Source organism: Aotus nancymaae, unplaced genomic scaffold (assembly GCF_030222135.1).
Source record: "Aotus nancymaae isolate 86718 unplaced genomic scaffold, 86718_ANA_hifiasm-v0.15.2.pri h1tg000049l, whole genome shotgun sequence".
Taxonomy (NCBI): Eukaryota; Metazoa; Chordata; class Mammalia; order Primates; family Aotidae; genus Aotus; species Aotus nancymaae.
In genome coordinates, this window is record NW_026988463.1 from 19,970,754 (window position 1) to 19,993,364 (window position 22,611).

The 22,611-nt window shown below is 41.0% G+C and overlaps 1 protein-coding gene across 1 annotated transcript; it reads left to right on the top strand.

Annotated features, from left to right (window-relative positions):
• Positions 1 to 3,310: 3,310 nt before the first annotated feature.
• ANKS4B (ankyrin repeat and sterile alpha motif domain containing 4B) lies at positions 3,311 to 20,875 on the top strand. Its single transcript, XM_012464704.2, has 2 exons — positions 3,311 to 3,825; positions 18,228 to 20,875. Exons 1-2 carry the CDS (start codon positions 3,662 to 3,664, stop codon positions 19,315 to 19,317), a joined length of 1,254 nt encoding a protein of 417 aa, XP_012320127.2. The 5' UTR covers positions 3,311 to 3,661; the 3' UTR covers positions 19,318 to 20,875.
• Positions 20,876 to 22,611: the final 1,736 nt, after the last annotated feature.

The window sequence follows — 22,611 nt, forward strand, 5'->3', positions numbered from 1 at the left end:
CAGGTTCAAGTGATTCTCCTGCCTTAGCCTCATGAGTAGCTCAGCTTACATGTGCGCATCACCACGCCCAGCTAATTTTTGTATTTTAGTAGAGACAGGGTTTCGCCATGTTGGACAAGCTGGTCTTGAACTCCCGACCTCAAGTGATCCACCCGCCTTGGCTTCCCAAAGTACTGGGATTACAGGGGTAAGCCACCAAACCCGACCTATTTTTAAATTTCCAAGTGCATTAATGAATGCAGTTGTATCTAAATTAAAGTGGCTCATGCAAAAATTGAGGAACAATCTTACCGTTTTCTCCACGTATTCACTATCATGTTTGGATATGTCCCTCTCTCTGGGCTAAAAAGAATGTTTAAAAAAAAGCTAAATAATGCTGCCCTCCAGGCTGCTTCTACTACTGTTCACCTAGAAGCCAGAAAAAGGAACAAACAGTGACCCTTGGAGCTTATTTTTATTGTGAAGAAACTGCAGATGAAAGCTTTATACTTTTTTTGAGTGGGTAAATAATTTATCTTGGAGTAAAGACTTAGATAAAAAGAGATAAGAGGAACACACAGTTACAGGCTTCAAAAATAGATATTTTTCACATTAATTTAGTGGACAATTATCCAAATATATTAAAGATTGTGTAATAATATGGGAATATATTTATGATGGATTAAAGAGTGGAAAAGACGTAATGTAAAATTATATGTATTTGGTGAAAACAATGTGCAAAATACACCACGGGAGAATATATGCATAGTTGATGAGTTATGTAAGGATGATGTTTCTAATTTAGTTGTAGTGTCTTCAGAGAACATGGTTTGCATGAATGTGGTTATTTGTTATTTGTTGAGAACTGCATGGCTCTATTCAGTGGTCAGGTTTATTTGTTTTGTTTTGGTTTGGTTTTTTGCTTTTTTTTGTTTTTGAGACAGAGTCTCACTCTGCCACCCAGGCTGGAGTGCAATGGTGTAGTCTCGGCTCACTGCAACCTCCACCTCCTGGGTTCAAGGGATTCTCCTGCCTCTGCCTCCTGTAGCTGGGACTATAGGCATGCACCATCACACCCAGCTAATTTTTGTATTTATAGTATAAACGAGGTTTCACTATGTTGGCCAGGCTGGTCTCGAACTCCTGAACTTGTGATCCGCCTGCCTCAGCCTCTCAAAGTGCTGGGATTACAGGCATGAGCCGCTGCACCTGGCCTAGTGGTCAGGTTTTATAAATATTCTATGTGTGCTTAGAAAAAACATGCATTTACTATGGGGTACAGGGTCCTTTCTCTCTGCGACTATTAGATGAAGCTTGTTAATTTTACTCAAATCTTCTATATCTATACCAATTTTTAATCTGATATAGAACATTATGATGGTGTCTTAAATCTTCCCCTATGATTGTGGGTTTGTTTTTTCTGTTTAATTTTTGCTTTCCCTTTTTTGCAGCTATGTTATTCAATTTATACAAGTTTGAAACTATCATAGTTTCTTGATTAATTTTTCCTTTCATTATTATGTATCATCTCTCTTTATGCCTAGTAAATTATTTTGGCTTAAGCTATATTTTCCCTTGCTACCAATACAAGTGTTCCTCAACTTACAATGCAAACCCACTGTAAGTTAATATAATAACTCAGTTGTGAGCTGAGAAGCATACTAAATTCATATCACTTTGCACCATCATAAAGTTGAAAAATTAGGTCAAACTCCATAAGCTGCAGACCGTCTATATGGGTACACCAATGTTTTGTTAGTATTTGCTTGCTATAACTTTTCCATTTTTTGCTTTCAATCTTTCTGCAATTTTGTATTTTCGATGTGTCTATTATAAACAAGACACGGCTAAGTCTTTCACGTCATATATTTAGTCCATTTTCTTTTGTTTTTATTAGAGATAGATCTGGAAATTTTTTGTCTTATATTGTACTCTGATAGTCATTTTTCTATACTTTTTCTCCTTCCTTTGAGTTATCGATAAGTTTAAATTACTGATCTGAGATCTTTTTTCTTTCTCATATATGCATAAAGCGCTACAAATTTTGTCCTAAGCTTTTCTTTAACTGCATCCTCTAAATCTTGATATGTGGTATTTTCATTTTCATTCTGTCCAAAATATATCTGATATAGGACTTGTATCCAGAGTATATAAATAATTCTTATAATTTATTAATAAGACAACCTAATTAAAATTGGGCAAAAAGATTTGAATAGAAGATATAAGAATGGCTAACAGTCTCGTGAAAAGGTGCTCAATATCTTAGTCATTAGGGAATTGCAAATTAAAACCACAGTAATATCACTTCACACCCACTAGGATGGCCGTAAACAAAATGATAGGCAATAATAAGAGCTGGCAAGGATATGGAGAAACTGAAACCCTCACACGTTATTGGTGGAAATATGAAGTCATATAGCCACTTTGAAAAGTTTGGCAACTTCTGAAATCTAAATGTAAATTGCCATGTAACCCAGCAGCTTCACTCCTTGATGTATATGCAAGACACGTGAAAATATGTGTCCACACAAAGACTTGTATGTCAGTGTTCATACTAGCATTATTCATCAATGCTAAAAAATGGAAACAACCCAAATATGCATCATATTCATCAAACATTGAATGGATAAAGAACATTTAGGTATGTTAGGACAGTGGAATATTAGCAGTAAAAAGAAAGGAGCTACTGTTACATGCTACACATGAACAACACTGAAAAAAGTATGAATTGAAAAAAGCTATACAATGAAGGCTATATATTGTAGGATTTCATTTATCTGAAATGCCTATAAAAAACAAATTTATAGGCAGGCACGGTGGCTCATGCCTGTAATCCCAGCACTTTGGGAGGCCGAGGTGGGCAGATCACGAGGTCAAGAGATCAAGACCATGCTGGCCAACATGGTAAAACCCTGTCTCTACTAAAAATAAAAAAATTAGCTGGTTGTGGCCATGCGCGTCTGTAGTCCCAGCTACTCGGGAGGCTGAGGCAGGAGAATCGCTTGAACCTGGGAGGTGGAGGTTGCAGTGAGCTGAGATCACACTACTGCACTCCAGCCTGGCGACAGAGCAAGACTCTGTCTAAAAAACAAACAAACCAACCCACGAACTTATAGAGACAGAAAGCAAACCAGTGGTTTCCTGGGGTTGGGAGTGGAAATGGGATTGACTGCAGATGGCATGAGGGATCTTTGAGGGTTGATGGAAATTATGATAATGGGTATGCAACTCTATAAATGTCCTAAAAATCATTGAATTGAATTGTATACATAAAACGGGTAAATTTAGTGGTATTATACCTCAATAAAGCTGTTATTTTTGGAAATAAAAACAGTGAACTAGACTAGCTCTGCATTTTTAAAAGAAATTTCTTATGTTCTGTGCCTAGATGACCAGTATTACACTCAAGAAACTAATGGACATAGAAAAATTAAATGTACCTCAAAACACTCAAGATGAATACAGCAGTCTTCAGTAGTCAATGTCATGGCCATTCCAGAGAGAAAAGGTCCAAGTTCAGTGCCTCAAACCTTGTTGCCTTCCATGAAAGGGAGCTGGAATGAGCTTTGCCCCGGTGACACTCTTCCTTGTCACTGATTAACTAGCTCTATAGGAAGGTTGCTCTGCCAACACCCTGCTCTGCCTGGAGAGATATCTGACCAAGTTCTGGTGAGCAGAAAAAATGTCTACTCGTTACCACCAAGCTGCTAGTGATAGTTACCTGGAACTTCTAAAAGAGGCTACCAAGCGAGATCTAAATCTTTCGGATGAAGATGGCATGACTCCCGCTCTCTTAGCAGCCTACCATGGGAACTTGGAAGCCCTAGAGATAATCTGCAGTAGAGGGTAAGTTCAACCCAATGGTTTCAGTTGGAAACAGTGTTCATGGTAGCTTTTTGCAGCAGCAGCAAGAGGCAGGGATGTCAGTACAAATACTTCATCCTCCTTCTAGATTGTCTAAATGATAGGCTTTTTAGAGAAAGGGAGAAAACTATACCTAGAGAGGCTCTCTTTTCTCACTGAGGACTGGCACTATGGGAGTGGCTCATCCCTTAGTCACAATTAGAGGAGAGATTCTGAACTGTAAGGCATTATCTGCGTGGAGAAGAGGGGAGATATTTTAATTCTATGCCTTTAAAAATGGTTTTCATGAAATTTATATAGTTTATTCTTTTAAAAGAGGCTGCTGTTTTACTTGGTTTTAAGTTGTCAAATTTGGTTGGAACAAATGACATGTTTTTAGTTTATTTTTTCATCTATGCCATTAAAATTCCAGTCTTTTATTAACCTTCAATCCCAGTACAAGCACATGATTTGTTTTTTTATTTTTTGTTTTTGACACAGAGTCTTACTCTTTTGAAAGGAGTTGCTGGCTCTACAAGGAATCTTTAGCCTACCTTGACTCTGTTACTTCTTTGGCCAGTGGAGACACACACACACACACACACACACACACACACACACACACACACACACATCTCTTTGCCCAGATTTTAATGAAGTTAGCTAGCTCTTCTGCTTGTTCTGCCTGTTGTCAGAGGGCTATATTGTGCTGGCAACTGTGACTCAAGAAGAGTAAGGGAAGAAAAAAGGACAATGTAAATAAAGGAGCTGAATGAATCCAATTCAATACCCATTTATTATTCAGTATCTGTTATGCGCCAGCCATTTTGCTAGCCACTGGCACACTGTGATCAAAAAGACAGCCACAATCCCTGTCATGGTGATCAGATTTGGGAGGGGAAGACAAGACATCTATGGGGTGTGTGTGCACGCGCGCGTGTGTGTGTGTGTTTGCTTTGAGACAGGGTCTCACTCTATCACCCAGGCTGGAGTGCAATGTTGTGATCATAGCTCATTACAGCCTTGAGCCCCAGGCTCAAGTGATCCTCCCACCTGATCCTCCTGAGTAGCTGGGACTAGAGGTGTGCACCACCATGCCCAGCAATTTTTGTATTTTTTGTAGTGATGGGGTTTTGCCGTGTTGCCCAGGATGGTCTTGAACTTATGAGCTCAAGCGATCTGACAGCCTTGGCCTCCAAAAATGCTGGGATTACACATGTGAGCCACTGTGCCTGGCTTATCTGTGATGTTTGTTACAAAAGGGGAAATAGAGGGCACTAAATAACGTAGGTATCTATCCCAATCTCAGGGGTGAGGGAAGACTTCCCTAAGGGAAAAGCATTTAAGCTGGGATTAGGAAAATGAGAACAAGTTGACCAGATGAAAGAGTGTTTTTCCTAAGACAGAACACTACATTCTGAGAAGTAGAGAAGCTGAATATGGCTGGACGTGGCTCAAGTAGGAGTGGGGACAGGGCAAGTCCCCAAGAGATAAGACCAGATCACAGAGAGCCTTGTCAACTCTGGTAAAGACTTTATCCTAAGGGACAAGGAAGCCATGTCTTGGGTTTATGCAGGGAAGCCACCAGAGTAGATTTGTGTTTACAAAACTCACTCTGGTAGACGGGTAACAGTCGGAGAGAAGGTTTGGGGCTGTTTTCATGGTCAAGATGAGTTGGACTAGGATAGTGACAGTGGGAATGGGAAAATGCGGTTGGCTTTGAGTGGCAGTTTGGATGTAGAATCAATCATGATTGACTGGATGTGGGCAGATGAAGGAAAAGGAGGGTTAAGAACCCAGGATTTGGATGTTGACACTCTTTATTAAAATAGGGGACATTTAGGAAGAGTCAGAAGAACCCAGGATTGGGAGAATTCCTGAGTGTAAGATCGAATGAGGAAGTGAGTGAAGCAGATCTTCCCGTCTCTGTTGTCTGATTTAAGACTTCCTTTTCTCAGACAAATCGATCCCCATCAGCCAGCCTTCTCCAGTCATCTCACCTCTTCTCCTGCTCTGCCTAGGGTTCCCCAACTTTCTCCATCTACTGAAAGTTTACCTCCTTCCACAAACTGCAAGATGTAAGTTACTTTAAAATCAATGTATTAATCTATTCTTGCACTGCTCTAAGGAAATACCTACGCCTAGGTAATTTATAAAGAAAAGAGGTTTAATTGGCTCATAGTTCTGCAGGCTGCACAGGAAGCATAGTGGCTTCTACTTTTGGGGAGGCTTCAGGAAGCTTCTAATCATGGCAGAAGGAAAAGGCATATCTCACATGGCAGGAGCAAGAGCTAGAGAGCGAGGCAGGGAGGTGCTAGAAAACAGATCTGATGAGAACTCACTATCATGAGGACAGTACCAAGGGGGATTCCAGTCCTAAACCATTCATGAGAAATTCGCCATCATGATCCAACCACCTCTCACCAGTCCCTACCTCCAACATGGGGGATTATAATTTGATTTGAGATTTGTTCTCCACCAGATCTCACAGATCCAAACCATATCAATCAGTGAGTTTGTCCTCCTAGAAGAGGGTTTGGGGGTCTTCTCCATCAGCAGAGAACTCTTGTTCCATTTGAGGACCATTTTGAATAGTAATGGTTAGGTGTTCTCTCTCTCTTCTTTGAAAGCCTGAAATATTCTGTCACAGTAAGTGTTCTGCTGATCTTTTATTTTTAATTTTTACTAGAGACAAGGTCTTGCTTTGTTGCCCAGGCTGGTCTCAAAGTCCTGAGCTCAAATAATCCTCCTACCTTAGCCTCCCAAAGTATTGAGATTATAGATCAGCACTCAGCCTTATTCTGCTAGTCTTTAATTACAAAAGTATCATGAACCGAACCCAGAAAATTAAACCACACATATGCACACAAAACATGAAGAAAAAATGTCCTATAATGCCATGCTACTAGGATTTATATAGTTGTCTCTATATAAAACACAGTGTGTATGAACACATGTCAATATTCTTCTATAAATTTCAGGGACTTTGTAGGACTCTAGTCAACAAATACATTTCTTAGCCAGCACCTCTCTTGAACACACAGTTTGTTTTCCCTAGTTTGAATAATGCTATGATGACTATCCCTGTACATGTATCTTTGCTGATATTTTCTTTTCTTTCTTTCTTTCTTTCTTTTTTCTTTTTTTTTGAGGTGCAATTTTGCTCTTGTTGCCCAGGCTGGAGTGCAATGGCGCGATCTTGGCTTACTGCAACCTCCACCTCCTGTCTCAGCCTCCCAAGTAGCTTGGATTACAGGCATGTGCTACCACACTCAGGCTTTTTTTTTTTTTTTTTTTTTTTGGTATTTAGTAGTGACAGGCGTTTCACCATGTTAGGCTGGTGGCCAACCCCTGACCTCAGGTGATGCACCTGCCTCAGTTTCCCAAAGTGCTGGGATTACAGGCGTGCACCTCTGCGCCCAGCTGACATTTTCTCTTTCTTTTTTTTTGAGATGGAGTCTTGCTGTCACTTAGGCTGGAGTGTGGTGGCACGATCTCGGTTCATTGCAACCTCCACCTCCCGGGTTCAAGCAATTCTCCTGCCTTAGCCTCTTGAGTAGCTGGGACTACAGGCATGCACCACCACACCTAGCTAATTTTTGTATTTTTAGTAGAGATGGGGTTTCACCATGTTGGCCAGGCTAGTCTCGAACTCATGACCTCAGGTGATCTGCCCGCCTCGGCCTTCCAAAGTGCTGGGATTACAGGGGTGAGCCATTGGGTGCGGCCACATTTTCTTGAGAATAAATTCTCCAAAGTGAAATTTCTGGATCAATTGGCATTTGTGTTAGTCCGTTTGTACTGCTATAAGAGAATACCTTAGACTAGGTAATTTATAAAAGCCAGAAATTTGTTTCTTACAGTTCTGGCAGCTGGGACTTCCAAGATCAAGGCACCAGCAGGACTGGTGTCTGGTGAGAGCCCTGTCTCCGCTTCCAAGATAGTGCCTTGTTATTGGATCCTCTGGCTGTGTCCTCACATGGAGGAAGGGAAGGAAGGGGCAAAAAAAAGGCAAATTCCCTGTGTCAAGACCTTTTATAAAGGTGCCTAACCCCATTCATGAGGGCAGAGTCCTCATGACTCAATCACCTCCTAAAGGCCACACTGCTTAACACTGTTACACTGAGGATTAAGTTTCAACATGAATTCTGGAGGGGACGCAGACATTCAAACCATAGTAGCATGTGTGCAATTGAAAGACTTTTTGTGTGTATAAATAGACATGTCCTTCAGAAAGCGAGTACCCATTTTGGCCAATATGATGGATCCAAAATGATAGATCAGGCTGGGTGCAGTGGCTCATGCCTGTAATCCCAGCATGTTGGGAAGCCAAGGCCAGGGGATCACTTAAAACTAAGAGTTCAAGACCAGCCTGGCTAACATGGCGAAACCTCATCTTTACTAAAAATCCAAAATTAGCATGCTGTGGTGGTACACGCCTGTAATCCCAGCTACTCAGGAGGCTAAGGCACAAATTGCTCCTGAATCCCTTGAACCCAGGTGGCAGAGGTTGCAGTGAGCCGAGATCAGGCCACCGCACTCCAGCCTGGGCAACAGAGCTAGACTCTGTCTCAAACAAAACAAAACAAAAACAAAATGCTATATCAGTGTGGCTTTAATGTTCTTTTCTTTGGTTACTGATGAGGTTGAAAATTCTTTTTATACTTGAATTGGACATTTGAATGCCACTCCTGTGAACTGCGTGTTTATAACCTTATTCCACTTTTATATTGGGGTTTCAACATTTCTTTGATTTTTAAAAATGCTTTTTAAAGTTAACAATATCAACTCTTTGTCATATAGGTTACAACTATTTTACAATACACAATTTCTATTTTTGACAACAGGTATTTTAAATATAAATGTAAACATTATATATATTTAAGTATATATAAGTCTTCAATCTTTGTTGTGTGATTCTAACTTTGAGGCCATGCTTCAATAGTGACTGATAATTTAGCACTTTTTTTAAGTTTCCTTTTTTATTTTAAAAACTTTATATATAATTTGTTTAAGATCTGAAATTATTCACACCTATAATCCCAGCACTTTGGGAGGCTGAGGCGGGTGGATCACGAGGTCAAGAGATTGAGACCATACTGGTCAACATGGTGAAACCCTGTCTCTACTAAAAATACAAAAAAATTAGCTGGGCATGGTAGCACACGCCTGTAGTCCCAGCTACTTGGGAGGCTGAGGCAGGAGAATTGCTTGAACCCAGGAGGTGGAGGTTGTGGCGAGCCGAGATCCTGCCATTGCACTCCAGCCTGGGTAACAAGAGTGAAACTCCATCTCAAAAAAAAGAAAAAAAAAAAAGATCTGAAATTATGATCTAACTCTGTATTCTCCAAGCGGCTACTCATTTGTTCCAATACAATTAGTTGTTGTAATCTATCTTTTTCTCCACTAATTTGACATGGTAACATAATTTCTTTCAATATAATATAAATATCCAGCTTCCTGTTGGCTTATATTAATATTTATTAAACACTGGCTATGGGTGCAAATATTCTTTTAATCTTGCTTTTCCTGGTCCTTCCTTCTGAACTCCGGTCTTCTCACAGGTTGTAGTATACCTCAGATCTGTTTTCTCGCCCTCAAAAGTATCTGAGATCTGCTGTGTTGAATAGGCCTGATGTAGGCCAAAAAAAAAAAAAAAAAAAAAAAAAAACTTCTGAGGATTTTCATAGGTGACCTCCTTTTTAGACCATAGCCAATCCTTGGAACCAGTGTGAGGTCAAATTTCCAGTTAGATTTAAGGAAACTGAAAAGGGAAGAAAATTACCATCTCACACCAGTCAGAATAGCTATTATAACATCAAAAAATAACAGATGTTGGTGAGGTTGAGGAGAAAAGGGAACGCTTATACACTGTTGGTAGGAGTGTAAATTTGTTCAACCATTGTGGAAAGCAGTGCGGCAATTCCTTCACGAGCTAAAATCAGAACTACCCTTCGAGCCAGCAATCTCATTACTGGGTATATACCCAAAGGAATATAAATCATTCTACTATAAGGACACATGCATGGTTCATGCCTGTAATTCCAACACTTGGGGATGCTGAGGCAGGTGAATCATTTGAGGTCAGGAGTTCAAGACGAGCCTGATCAACATATTGAAACTTCATCTCTACTAAAAGAAAAATGCAAAAACTTAACTGGGCATGGTGGTACACACCTGTAATTCCAGCTACTCAGGAGGCTGAGGCACGAGAATTGCTTGAACCCACAAGTAAGTTGCAGTGAGCCAAGATCGTGCCACCGCACTCCAGCCTGGGCAACAGAGTGAAACTCCATCTCAAAAAAAAAAAAAAAAAAAAAAAAAAACACCCACACACACATGCGAATGTGCATTAGTTCATTGCAGCACTATTCACAATAGCAAAGACATGGAATCAGCCTAAATGTCCATCAGTGACAGATTGAATAAAGAAAATGTGGTACATACACACCATGGAATTGTATGCAGTTGAAAAAGAATGAGATCACATCTTATGTTGGAACATGGATGGAGATGGAAGTCATTATTCTTAGAAAACTAACGCAGGAACAGAAAACCAAATACCACATAATCTCACTTATAAGTGGGAGCTAAATGATGAGAACACATTGGCTTAGTGCCTGGGTGACAAAATAATCTGCACCACAAAACCTCATGACACCAGTTTACCTATATAACAAACCTGCACATGTAACTCCCCAAACCTGAAATTTAAAAAAAAGAAAATAAAAAATTGAATTTAGAAGCTAATCAACTACTGAAGTTCATTCCAGTCTGATGATTTCAGAGTTTAATCTGTCATTACCTGAGAGACAACAAATCCTATAGCAACCATTAATATAAAAACTCTGGCTTTGTTAGAAAACTATTTTCCTTTCTGTCTTTTTAAAATTTAAAGATGGAAAGCAATCATCACATGCATTTTTCTGCACTAGGAAGCATAATGGCCCAATTACAAAAAAAATTCATTTTACTTTAAAGTGTATGAAATTTCTTGGTTTCATTTTTTAAAACAGAAACTAGACATTTTTCCCCAGATTCTTCTTCTTCTTCTTCTTCTTTTTTTTTTTTTTTTTTTTTTTTTTTTTAATTGAGATGAAGTCTCTCTCTTGTCACCCAGCCTGGAGTGGAATGGCAGGATCTTGGCTCACTGTAACCTCTTGGGTTCAAGTAATTCTCCTGCCTCAACCTCCTGAATAGCTGGGAATACAGATACCTGCCACCATACCCGGCTAATTTTTATAATTTTAGTAGAGACGGGGTTTCACCATGTTGGCCAGGCTGATCTGAATTTTTTTTTTTTTTTTTTTTTTTTTTTTTTTTGAGATGGAGTCTTGCTCTGTAGCCCAGGCTGGAGTGCAGTGGCGTGATCTTGGCTCACTGCAACCTCTGCTCCTGGGTCCCGGTTCAAGCAATTTATTTATTTATTTATTTTTTAAGATGGAGTCTTTCTCTGTTACCCAGGCTAGAATGCAGTGGCACAATTCCAGCCTAGAATGACAGGTTATCACCATTCTCCCTAGTTATCACCATTCTGCTTTCTGCTTCTAGACTTTTTTAGATTCCACATATAAGTGACAACGTGTGGTATTCTTCTTTCTGTGCCTTTTTTCACTTAACATACTATCCTCCAGCCTCATCCATGTTGCTGAAAATGGCAGGATTTCTTTGTTTCTTAAGACTGGATAGTATTCCATTGTGTGGAGCCACTACATTTTATTTATCCATTCTTCCACTAATGGACACAGGTTGATGCCATAATATATTTAATCAGTCGACTATTCATGATGCTTAATTTGAATCCAGTCTTTTTCCTGTTATAAGTAAGGTTGGGAGGAACATTCTTGTTCATTCATCTTTGCACAAAGGTCTGATATTTCTTTCCTTAGAACAGATTCCTAAAGGTAGAATTGTAGCTTCAAAAAGATGCCTCATTTTAAAAGCTTTTTGTATGTATTGTGCCAGGAAATTTGAAACACTTTCTGCTTCTTCCAGCAGTATTTCTTTCCCCATACTCCTGCCAAAACCAAGTATTACTATTCTTTTTAATCGTTGCCTATCTGATTGGCAAATGGCAGAGTATTGTTTTAATTTGCATTTCTTTGATTATTAGTGAGTCCAGATATTTCTTTTTATGCAGAAAAACATTTTTGAAAGAATAGTTGTTTTCTTGGAACGTCATAAAAAATCAACTTCAGGAGGAGAAATTGGAATGGAACAGATGCTCAGAGTAATTTAAGCAAATTGCCTACTTAGTGACAATAGTGCTAAGCCAGCTTTAAAAATTATTACCCAAATGCACTCATCTACCAAAAACCAAGGGAAAAATGGATTATTTTAAAATCCCTTTGGTAAGTTTCTGTTTTGGGGAAAAGGGGGAATAGAAAAACCAACACTAGACTGAGCTTAGCTCAAGAAAACTACAGAGCATCAATGTTGAACTCAGATTATCAAACAAGGGAGACCAGTTTGTGACCTGGGCAGGTATATGCAATGTTTCTATCAAGAATTGTGAACAGTGATGAGTATGGAGTTTAGAAGGACTCCATGCAACTTGTCTGTAGAAAATGTTTTCATTTAAATCATACCTCAATTTGGAAATGTGTCTGCAAATAGAAGTTTTGCAAGCTGAAATCGCTTAAAGCCACTAGGAAAACCCACAAATTGTCTTACTGATGGTGTCATCTGGAATTTTGCATTTGAAATTTTCTCAAAACAAGACCCACCTTTGGGGTCACCTCAGGTTTACTGTTCTTCCTTCTGTCTTGAAGGCATCACTTAAGATTCAGTGAAATGGGTGCAGCCATAAAAAAAGAATGAGATCATGTCCTTTGCAGGGCCATGGATGAAGCTGGAAGCCGTCATTCTCAGCATACTAACACGGTAACAGAAAACCAAACAACCAAACACTGCATGTTCTCACTCAAAAGTGGGAGTTGAACAAGGAGAACACATGGACACAGGAAGGAGAACATCACACACCGGGGCCTGTCAGGGAGTTGGGGGCAAAGGGAGGAAAAGTATTAGGACAAATACCTAATGCATGAAGGGCTTAAAACCTAGATGATAGGTTGACAGGTGCAGCAAACCACCATGGCACGTGTATACCTATGTTACAAACCTGCACATTCTGCACCTGTATCCTAGAACTTAAAGCAAAATTAAAAAAAAAAAAAAAAGTCAATGAAATGGGAAAATTCCATCACTCTATGGACTTAAACATCTACATTTATCCCAGACATCTTAGCACCCTTCTGCATTCCTACTGCAGCTCATTCGTCTCAATAATTTTGTTTTCAACTTATCCAATTCAAGGATAACTTCAGGCATCTTTAATCAGTGTTTCTGTTTCTGTTTATAGTAACATCTTAAGTAACGATGTCTTAGTAACATCGTGTTTTACAATCCCTCTTTGATGTCTAGGATACTTAAGGAGTCTTTTGCCTCTACTGTTTATTTAAAATAAAAAGTGAAACCACATGTTTGGGAGTGAGGCACTGCAGTCCCTTAAGATGCGGGTCTGTGCCAAGGTTGAAGGGTCTCCTTTCATCCCTAACAATCAAATCAGGCTGACTGACCAGAACCTTCTGGAAAGTGGCTTCCCAGCAAAACTGTGTTACTTAATATTTGCTTTCCTTAGATTCAATTTCATTTTCCGCTCTTTTCCCTTACCCTCAACTCCCTGCACTCTGGTCACGCTGATCTATACTCCTGGTTCCCCAAATATGCCTTGTAATATCAGCCATCTGTGCCTCTGCTCACACTGTTCTCTCTGCTCAGAAGGAGGTTACCAGTTGCCAGCTTATGGGCTGGAGCTGGTCCACAAATATGTTTTATTTGGACTTTACTATATTTTTCTTTTAAATTTGAGCCAACACTTAAAAATCACAAAATTTCACATGAAATTCTGGATTTGTGGCTTCATTGGAAAAAATGGGAGGTCTGGCAGTATCATTTCTGCTTTTATCCAAGGTAGCTGAGCTGTGGCTGTCCTTTCTAGATGGGGTATGTATTTAACTGTGACTTTGTTCAAAGAACAAACTTGGTCCCATTCAGTCGCTTACATGACTTGGGTGGCTTCTTTGGGTTGGGGTCAAGACTTCTGCTGGGACATGTGGATGACACAAAAGTGAAAGAGACACAGGCTTTGCCCTCTGGGGCATATTATACAACTAAGGAGACAGAGCATAAATATTTGTCAAATTCAGACTATAAGTGATTGATTTTTATTTTTATTTTTTTGAGATGGAGTCTCTTTCTGTCACCCAGGCTGGAGTGCAGTGGCACAATCTCAGCTCACTGCAACCTCCACCTCCCAGGTTCAAACCATTCTCCTGCCTCAGCCTCCCAAGTAGCTGGGACTACAGGGCCACACCACCATGCCCAGCTAATTTTTTTTTATTTTTAGTAGAGATGGGGTTTCACCATGTTGAACAGGCTGGTCTCAAACTCCTGACCTCAAGTGATCCGCTAGCCTCAGCCTCCCAAAGTGCTGATGCCAGCTCACCTGGCCTATAAGTGATTTAAAAAACCCACAAGAGTTATTGTGCTCCAGGAATTTACTAGTTGAATATGAGGAAAAATAAATACATGAAATTAAGGATTATATGTTTGAGGGCAAGAAGATGGATAATAAGCAAGGTTTATTCAATATTTACTATGTGCCAAGCAGTTTTCTAATGCTTTATGTAGATTAACTTATTTAATTCACATAACTCTATGAATAGGTAATAGTATTATCTTCAATTTACAGATGAGAAAACCACATCCTAGAAAAGTTAAGCTTGAGGCTGTGTAGCCGGTAAAATGGGCTTTTCCTGTGTTGTTCTAGGATGTATTGTGTTGGAAACATGTGACTTGGAGACCAACCAGCCTGATCCAAAGCATGCTGCCTATCACCCTTGGGCAAATCAGGGAGCTTAATTAAGCTCCCTGAGTCTTATTTTGATTCTTGCATGCCTTCTCTAAGAGGGAGATTGTGATGGTTGATGGCAAAGAATGTGAAAGTGCTTCTTTGTAACTAACAAGCACCAAAGAGCCAGGGATTCCCGCGGAGCAACTACAAATCTGATTTATCAAAGTATAGGACACTGGTTGGATCATGTAAACCAGTGAAGTTCTTTTCAATCTGTAGTAAGCCTACAAATCAACTGTGGATCTTGCTGAAGTGTAGATTCTGATTCAGTAAGTCTGACTTGGGATTCTTCTGTACTTCTAACAAACTCACAGGTGATGATTCTGCTGCTGGTCTGGAGACCAAACTTTGAGAAACCAGGAACTAGTAGAAGGGTCATGGTGCACTAACAGGTCATTTGGAAGGGTGTTGATCTTCCCTTCTGTATCTGTCCTCTACTTCCTGGAAATGTTACAAGGACTTCTTAGACTCACTGTTCTCTTTCCATGTGGCCAGCCTGGCCAGAGTCTAATGAGATTCTGATTTTGGAGTCTAGGGCAAAGGAAGGACCCCTTAATATCTGTATTATCAGAGTTCTCAGCAGTGGAGTGTGGCTCTGGCCATCGCTAAAAAGAGTTACTCGATATGAACAGACACTTGTCAAAAGAAGACATTTATGCAGCCAACAAACGTATGAAAAAAAGCTCATCATCACTGGTCATTAGAGAAATGCGAATCAAAACTACATTGAGATACCATCTCATGCCAGTTAGAATGGCGATCAAACAATCAGAAGATAACAGATGCTGGAGAGAATGTGGAGAAATAGGAACGCTTTTACACTGTTGGTGGGAGTGTAAATTAGTTCAACCATTGTGGAAGACAGTGTGGCAGTTCCTCAAGGATCTAGAAATAGAAATACCATTTGACCCAGCAGTCCCATTACTGGGTATATACCCAAAGGATTATAAATCGTTCTATTATAAAGACACATGCACACACATATTCATTGTGGCATTGTTCACAACAGCAAAGACTTAAAACCAACCCAAATGTTCATCAATGATAGACTGAATAAAGAAAATGTGGCACATATACACCATGGAATACTATGTAGACATAAAAAAGGATGAGTTCATGTCCTTTGCAGGAACATGGATGAAGCTGGAAACCATCATTCTCAACAAACTGACACAAGAACAGAAAACCAAACACCACATGTTTTCACTTATAAATGAGTGTTGAACAATGAGAACACATGGATACAGGGAGGGGAACATTACACACTGGGGCCTGTCAGGGAATGGGGGGCTAAGGGAGGGACAGCATTAGGAGAAATACCTAATGTAGATGAGGGGTTGATGGGTGTAGCAAACCACCGTGGCATGTGTATACCTATGTAACCTGCATGTTCTGCACATGTGCCCCAGAACTTAAAGTATAATTTTTAAAAAGTTACTCGACTTTTCATCTGTGCGTGTTTGTAACCCAAGTCTTCATAGAAGAGGAGGGTTTGCTGCCTTGGGCAGGACTCCAGTAGGTTTTCATTCATTCCACCAGTACTGAAGCACCTACTGTGTCCCTGTTCTGTGCCAGGCATTGGCTCTCTGACCTTAATCTAATAGGATCCCCAATTCCACCATAAACTCTCGTAGAAGGACACACTTATATGAACCTGCAGTCAGGTTCAGAAGTAAGTTGAGGAATAAATAGAAACGTAATACCCTTTTCATGAATAATGTTTATAACACACTGTTTGCTACCTCCCCAACATCCATTTCTTTCTTCTTTCCTGCTGATGGGGTCTGAGTTTGGTTCAGTTATTTATTTCCTCACATGTGACTCAACTCAGGAGGGTAGCAGTGGCATGCTGGAACCAGCTTGTCAGGAGTTATTGCTAAATTTTAGAAAGCTTGACAGTTAAGCATAGCCATTCTTTTTTACTTTGTATTTATTTTTATTTAAAAAGTTTTTAATGGAGACAGGTCTTGCTATGTTTCCCAGGCTGGTTTTGAACTCCTGGCCTCAAACAAATCTCTCACCTCAGCCTCCCAGTGCTGGGATTACAGGCATGAGCCACTGAGCCAAGACTTTTTTTTTTTTTTTAAGACAGGGTCTTGTTGTGTTGCCCAGGCTGTAGTACAGTGATGCCATAATAGCTTACTGTAACCGTGAGCTCCTGAGAACTTAGCCATTCTTTAAAATAAAATTACAGGCTGAGTGTGGTGACTCACAACTGTAATCCCAGCACTTTGGGAGGCTGAGGCAGGTGGATTACTTGAGGTCAGGAGTTCCAGACAAGCCTGACCAACATGGTGAAATCTCATCTCTACTAAAAATACAAAAATTAGCTGGGTGCAGTAGCAGGTGCCTGTAATCCCAGGTACTCGGGAGGTTGAGGCAGAAGAATTGCTTAAACCTGGGAGGTGGAGGTTGCAGTGAGCTGAGATTATGCCATTGCACTCCAGCCTAGGTGACAGAGCAAGACTTTGTCTCAAAAAAAAATTGTGTAAACTTATAATTTACCAAATTATATTAAAAAGGTAACACAAAACTCTCACTTCCTACTTTTAATACATTTCACTATTACCTATGCTCTTAAGATTATTCATGTCAATTATATCTACATGGTGGAACTAACTGATAATGGTATGCTACTGCATATCTCTTCCAAACTCCATGTCCAGTGATGTCACATTGGTAGCTTGAAATTTGCCATGGTAAATGTATTTACACCACAGAAATTGGCACATGCTATAGGATTTTGATTTTATTTCCTTGATGAGCCATTGAATAATCCTATCCCTAGTTTCAGGGCAAAAGCTAATGGATCTAAGTTAAAGACAATACTATATTTCCCTTCTTTTAGGCATGTGACCCAGTGCTGGCCAATGAGACAAGAAAGTTATTTGGAGAATTTCTTAGAAAGTTTTTTTTTTTTTTTTTTTTTTTTTGCTTCTAAAAAGGAGATACAGCCAGGCGCAGTGGCTTACACCTGTAATCCCAACACTTTAGGAGGCCAAGGCGAGTGGATGGCTTGAGTCCAGGAGTCTGCAACCAGCCTGGGCAACATGGCAAAACCCTGTCTCGCCAAACTTTAGCTAGGTGTGATGGTGCACACCTGTAGTCTCAGCCACTTGGGAGGCTGAGTGGGGAGAATCACCTGAGCCTGGGAGGTCAAGGCTGCAATGAGCTGTGATCACACCGTTCCACTCCAGCCTGGGTAACACAGTGAGAACCTATCTCAAAACAAGAGAGACAAATGGTCTCTCTTCCACTCACAGGGTGGAAATGAGATGGGCTCTGTTTCTGGTCATGTGGTCTCAAGATGGGATGGTTGTAGGCCAGCTGGACCTGCAGCCAGTGTCTTCTAACAACGACAGGTCAGGATGAACATGTTTGCATTAACATGCCTTTTGTTCTTTATTTTTGCTTTGATTTTTTGGACCCATGTTCAGAGAAAAAGAGTCCAACACGTATTTTTTTTTTTTTTTTGTATTTTCTCTTCTAGAGGGGACCCTGATAGGTGTGACATCTGGGGAAACACTCCTCTACATTTTGCAGCCTCCAATGGCCATGCCTACTGCGTCTCATTCCTGGTCAACTTTGGTGCCAACATCTTTGCCCTGGATAATGACTTACAGACTCCGCTGGATGCTGCTGCCAGCAGGGAGCAGAATGAATGTGTTGCTCTCCTGGACAAGGCTGCCACTGCCCAGAACATCATGAACCCCAAGAAGGTCGCCAGGCTGAAGGAGCAGGCTCAGAAGAATGCCAGGAGGCAGATCAAAGAGTGTGAGAGGCTCCAGGAGAAGCACCAAAATAAGATGGCCCGTACCTACAGCAAGGAGGAATCTGGGACTCTCTCTTCTTCGAAGGGCACCTTCTCCAGGTCATCCCCTTCAAATGCTTCTGCTTCTGGCACATTCGGGTCACTATCTAAGGGTATCAAAGACACTTTCAAGATCAAGTTCAAGAAGAACAAAGATACAGCAGAACAGGTGGGGAAGGAAGGCAGAAGTGGGCAGAGGAATGTGATGGAAGTGTTCAGAGAGGAAGAGGAAGACTCCTTCTCAGGGGACTTCAAAGAGAAGCTCCAGTTGTCGGCAGAGGAGGACAGCAGTGTGCACCACGAATCCATTCTCAATCGTCCAGGTCTAGGAAATATTGTTTTTAGAAGGAACAGGATATCAAGTCCTGAAGACATCTCAGATAGCAAGAGGGAGTTGGGTTTTAAACTGCCCAGTGAATTGCTTCAAAGACAAGGAGCAGCAGCGGCTGACGAGGACGCAGCTGATGAAGAGGGAGAGAAAAATGGCCTCAAAGATGATCTGCCGTGGGATGAGGATGAAGTGGAGTGGGAGGAAGACGTGGTTGATGCCACGCCCCTGGAAGTGTTCTTGCTGTCTCAGCATCTGGAAGAATTCCTGCCTATCTTTATGAGAGAGCAGATTGATCTAGAAGCTCTGCTGCTCTGCTCTGATGAGGATCTTCAGAGCATACAAATGCAGCTGGGTCCCAGGAAGAAAGTTCTGAATGCTATCAACAAGAGAAAGCAGGTGCTACAACAGCCTGGGCAGCTGGTCGACACCAGCCTGTGATGGAGAGCCTTGGCGGGCAGCATTGGGGTGATGCTGTGGCCCGCAGGTCGCATTCCAGGCAGCACTCCCTCTCTACCCAATGCCAGATCACTGGGAATGGATTCTAGGGCATTCGAGATGCCTACCTGAGAGAGAGGCCCAAACTTTTCTCTGGGAAGTAGACTATGCCCATCCAAATAAATCACCGTGAGAAACTTGAGGAGACTTCATAACAAGAAAATGGCATTTCTCTTCAGTTATATACATATGTATAATTTTTTTTTTTTTTTTGAGTTAAGGGCCTTACTCTCTTACCCAGGCCGGGGTGCAATGATATGATCATAGTTCACTGTATTCTTGACTTCCTGGCCTCAAGTGATCCTCCCACCTCAGCCTCCCAAGTAGCTGGGACTACAGGTGTGCACCCCCACACCTGGCTTATTTTGTATGTTTTAGTAGAGGTGGGGTCTTGCCATGTTGCTTAGACTGGTCTCAAACTCCTGGCCTCAAGCAATCCTCCCAAAACACTGGGATTACAGGCGTGAACCACTGTACCCAGCCTATCTTTTTGATACTTTTGAATAAAGAAAGGGTCATATGCATGACAGGAAAATGAAAGAAACTTTCTTTACTTTTCTATCTCTGGATTTAAAATTATAATCTCATCACATTATCCTGCTGCTTGCTTTCTGATGTGTATAACCTGGGGATTATAACTCTTTTTCTGTCCTGAGCTCTATGACTTTGCCTAGTGGTTAGAGACTAAAGCTATTCCCTGGCCTGAGGCTTGTTGCCCAACTTAAATGCATCTAACCCTTTAACAAATGTGTACTTGTTTACAAGTAATGGAAATGGGTCTATAATACTCCTGCCTGAGAATGGAGACAGAGTGGTAGTGGGGAAAGTGAAGAAAGAAATAGAATACAGGGTACCTGTTTGGACTGAATTGTGTCAAATTCACATGTTGGAGCTCTGACTCCTAATGTGACTGTATTTGGAAATAGGACCTTTAAAGAAGTGATTAAGGTTAAACGAAGTCATAAGAACAAGACCCTAATCCCGAAGGACTGGTGGCCTTTTATTCTTTTTTTTTTTTCTTTTTGAGATGGAGCCTTGCTCTGTCGCCCAGGCTGGAGTGCAGTGGCACAATCTCAGCTCACTGCAACCTCTGCCTCCCAGGTTCAAGTGATTTTCATGCCTTAGCCTCCTGAGTATCTGGGATTTCAGGCATGCACCACCATGCCTGGCTAATTTTTTGTATTTTTAGTAGAGACAGGGTTGGCCAGGCTGGTCTCAAACTCCGGACCTCAGGTGATTCAGCTGCCTTGGCCTCCGAGAGTGCTGGGATTACATGTGTGAGCTACTGCACCTGGCCTAGGACTGGTGTCCTTCTAAAAAGAGGAAGAGACATGTAGGTGGAAGGCATACAGAGAGGCCACGTGAGGACACAGTGGAACCTCAGGCAGCCGTCTGCAAGCCAAGGAGAGGGGCCTCAGGAGAAACCAACCCCGCCAACACCTTGATCTTGGACTTCCAGCCTCCGAAGGTGTGAAAAAATAAACTTCTGTTGTTGAAGGCACCCAGTCTGTGGCGTTTTGTTACGACAGTCGTAGCAGAATAACATAGTCCTAAGTAAGAGGGTGAGGGAGGAGACCAAGAAGGATACAGGAAAAAAAGTGTCTGGCCAACTGATGAGTTATTTAAGGGTAAACACCCACTGAAACTTAAAAAAGGAAAAAAAAAATCTAAGTTCTTTGGAGGGAAGATTTGATCATAAAAGGAAATTCCACATCTTCATGCTTATTATGTACGTATGGTTTATTTACTGTTGTCTGTCACATTGCCGCATGTCTGAATATGTGTAGGTTCCATGATAGAAACTGACAACACCTGGCTCATGCCTGAAATCCCAGCACTTTGCAAGGCCAAGGCGGGCAGATCACCTGAAATCAGGAGTTCGAGACCAGCCTGGCAAACAATGCAGACACACCTGTCGCTACTAAAAATACAAAAATTAGCTGGGCGTAGTGGCGTATGTCTGTAATCCCAGCTACTCGGGAGGCTGAAGCAGGAGAATTGCTTGAACCCAAGAAGCAGAGGTTGCAGTGAGCCGAGATCATTCCACCGCACTCTAGCCCGGGCAACAAGAGTGAGACTTCATCTCCAAAAAAAGAAAAAGAAACTGACAACACTGCTGCTGACGTTTATTCAGTGGCAATCCCAAATTTCAACTGAAATCCCACTGAATAGCTAAGCTTCATTAGCTTTCTACAGCCTGACTTACATCAAGTGGAATTTACTGTTGATTCTGGGTAAAATACAGAAACAGCTGTTTATATTCAGCTTGCTTTCTAAAGCACATCTGTTTGGGTTACTTCAAGAGGCATCACGGAGGAGTCAAGCTTAGGGAGGATACAAATGCTCAAATCTGATGAACAATTGGCTCATTCTCCCTCAACGAATACATTCAGAAAACTTGTTAGTCATTGAATAAATACATTGCATTAGGGGATGATTATGTTTACAAATACCATATCTTGTTCTGGAATAAACTGAAGTTGTGCTTGCCTTCATTAATGGGCATAGAAGCAGTGGCAAATAGCGCTCAAAAAACGTTTGTAGTCTAAGCCTGCCACTATTATATTTCATCATCATAGATGCCAGGATCTCCTCTTCACCCGTTGCCCGAAATCTGCCTAATGAGATACTTGCTCCACCTCCTGCCCTCACTGCATAATAGAAAGAGAGCCATCACTCAGGTTGGTAGAAATGACCTTGAACACTGACTCTCATCCTTTTTTGGGAGAAGTTTGCCACTAGGGGTCTCATCAAGTACCTTTATGCTCATGTTGGGGGTTCTATTTTATGATTGACAGAATTAATAGGTGAGCGTTCTCCAAAGTTCTCAGCATCAAGGATATAGCCTCTTGATGCTGAGAACTTCCCATCACAGAGTACTGTTATATAATAAAAAAAAGCTTCCATCATGTTATAAGAGGTTATCAATGTTCTAAGAATTCCATATCTTTCAAACTAAATACAAGCTACAGGGGCCTAAGAGAAGATGCCAGGGCAATATAAAGGCCTCGATGGGAGACAAAGACGAGGATTATGAGCTAGGATGGGTTTCAAGTACTCACTGATCTCAAACCTCCATCTCTTAAACTAGATGTTTACAATAGCTCAATCCAATAATATCTGATTGTCCCTACCACCTCCCTTTTCTCCTCTTTTTCTCCTCTATGTAGCTTGAAATAAAAGTCAACAAGAGGGAAAAGCAGTTGGGAGCATTTCACTGAAGAGGAGAGTTTGAGA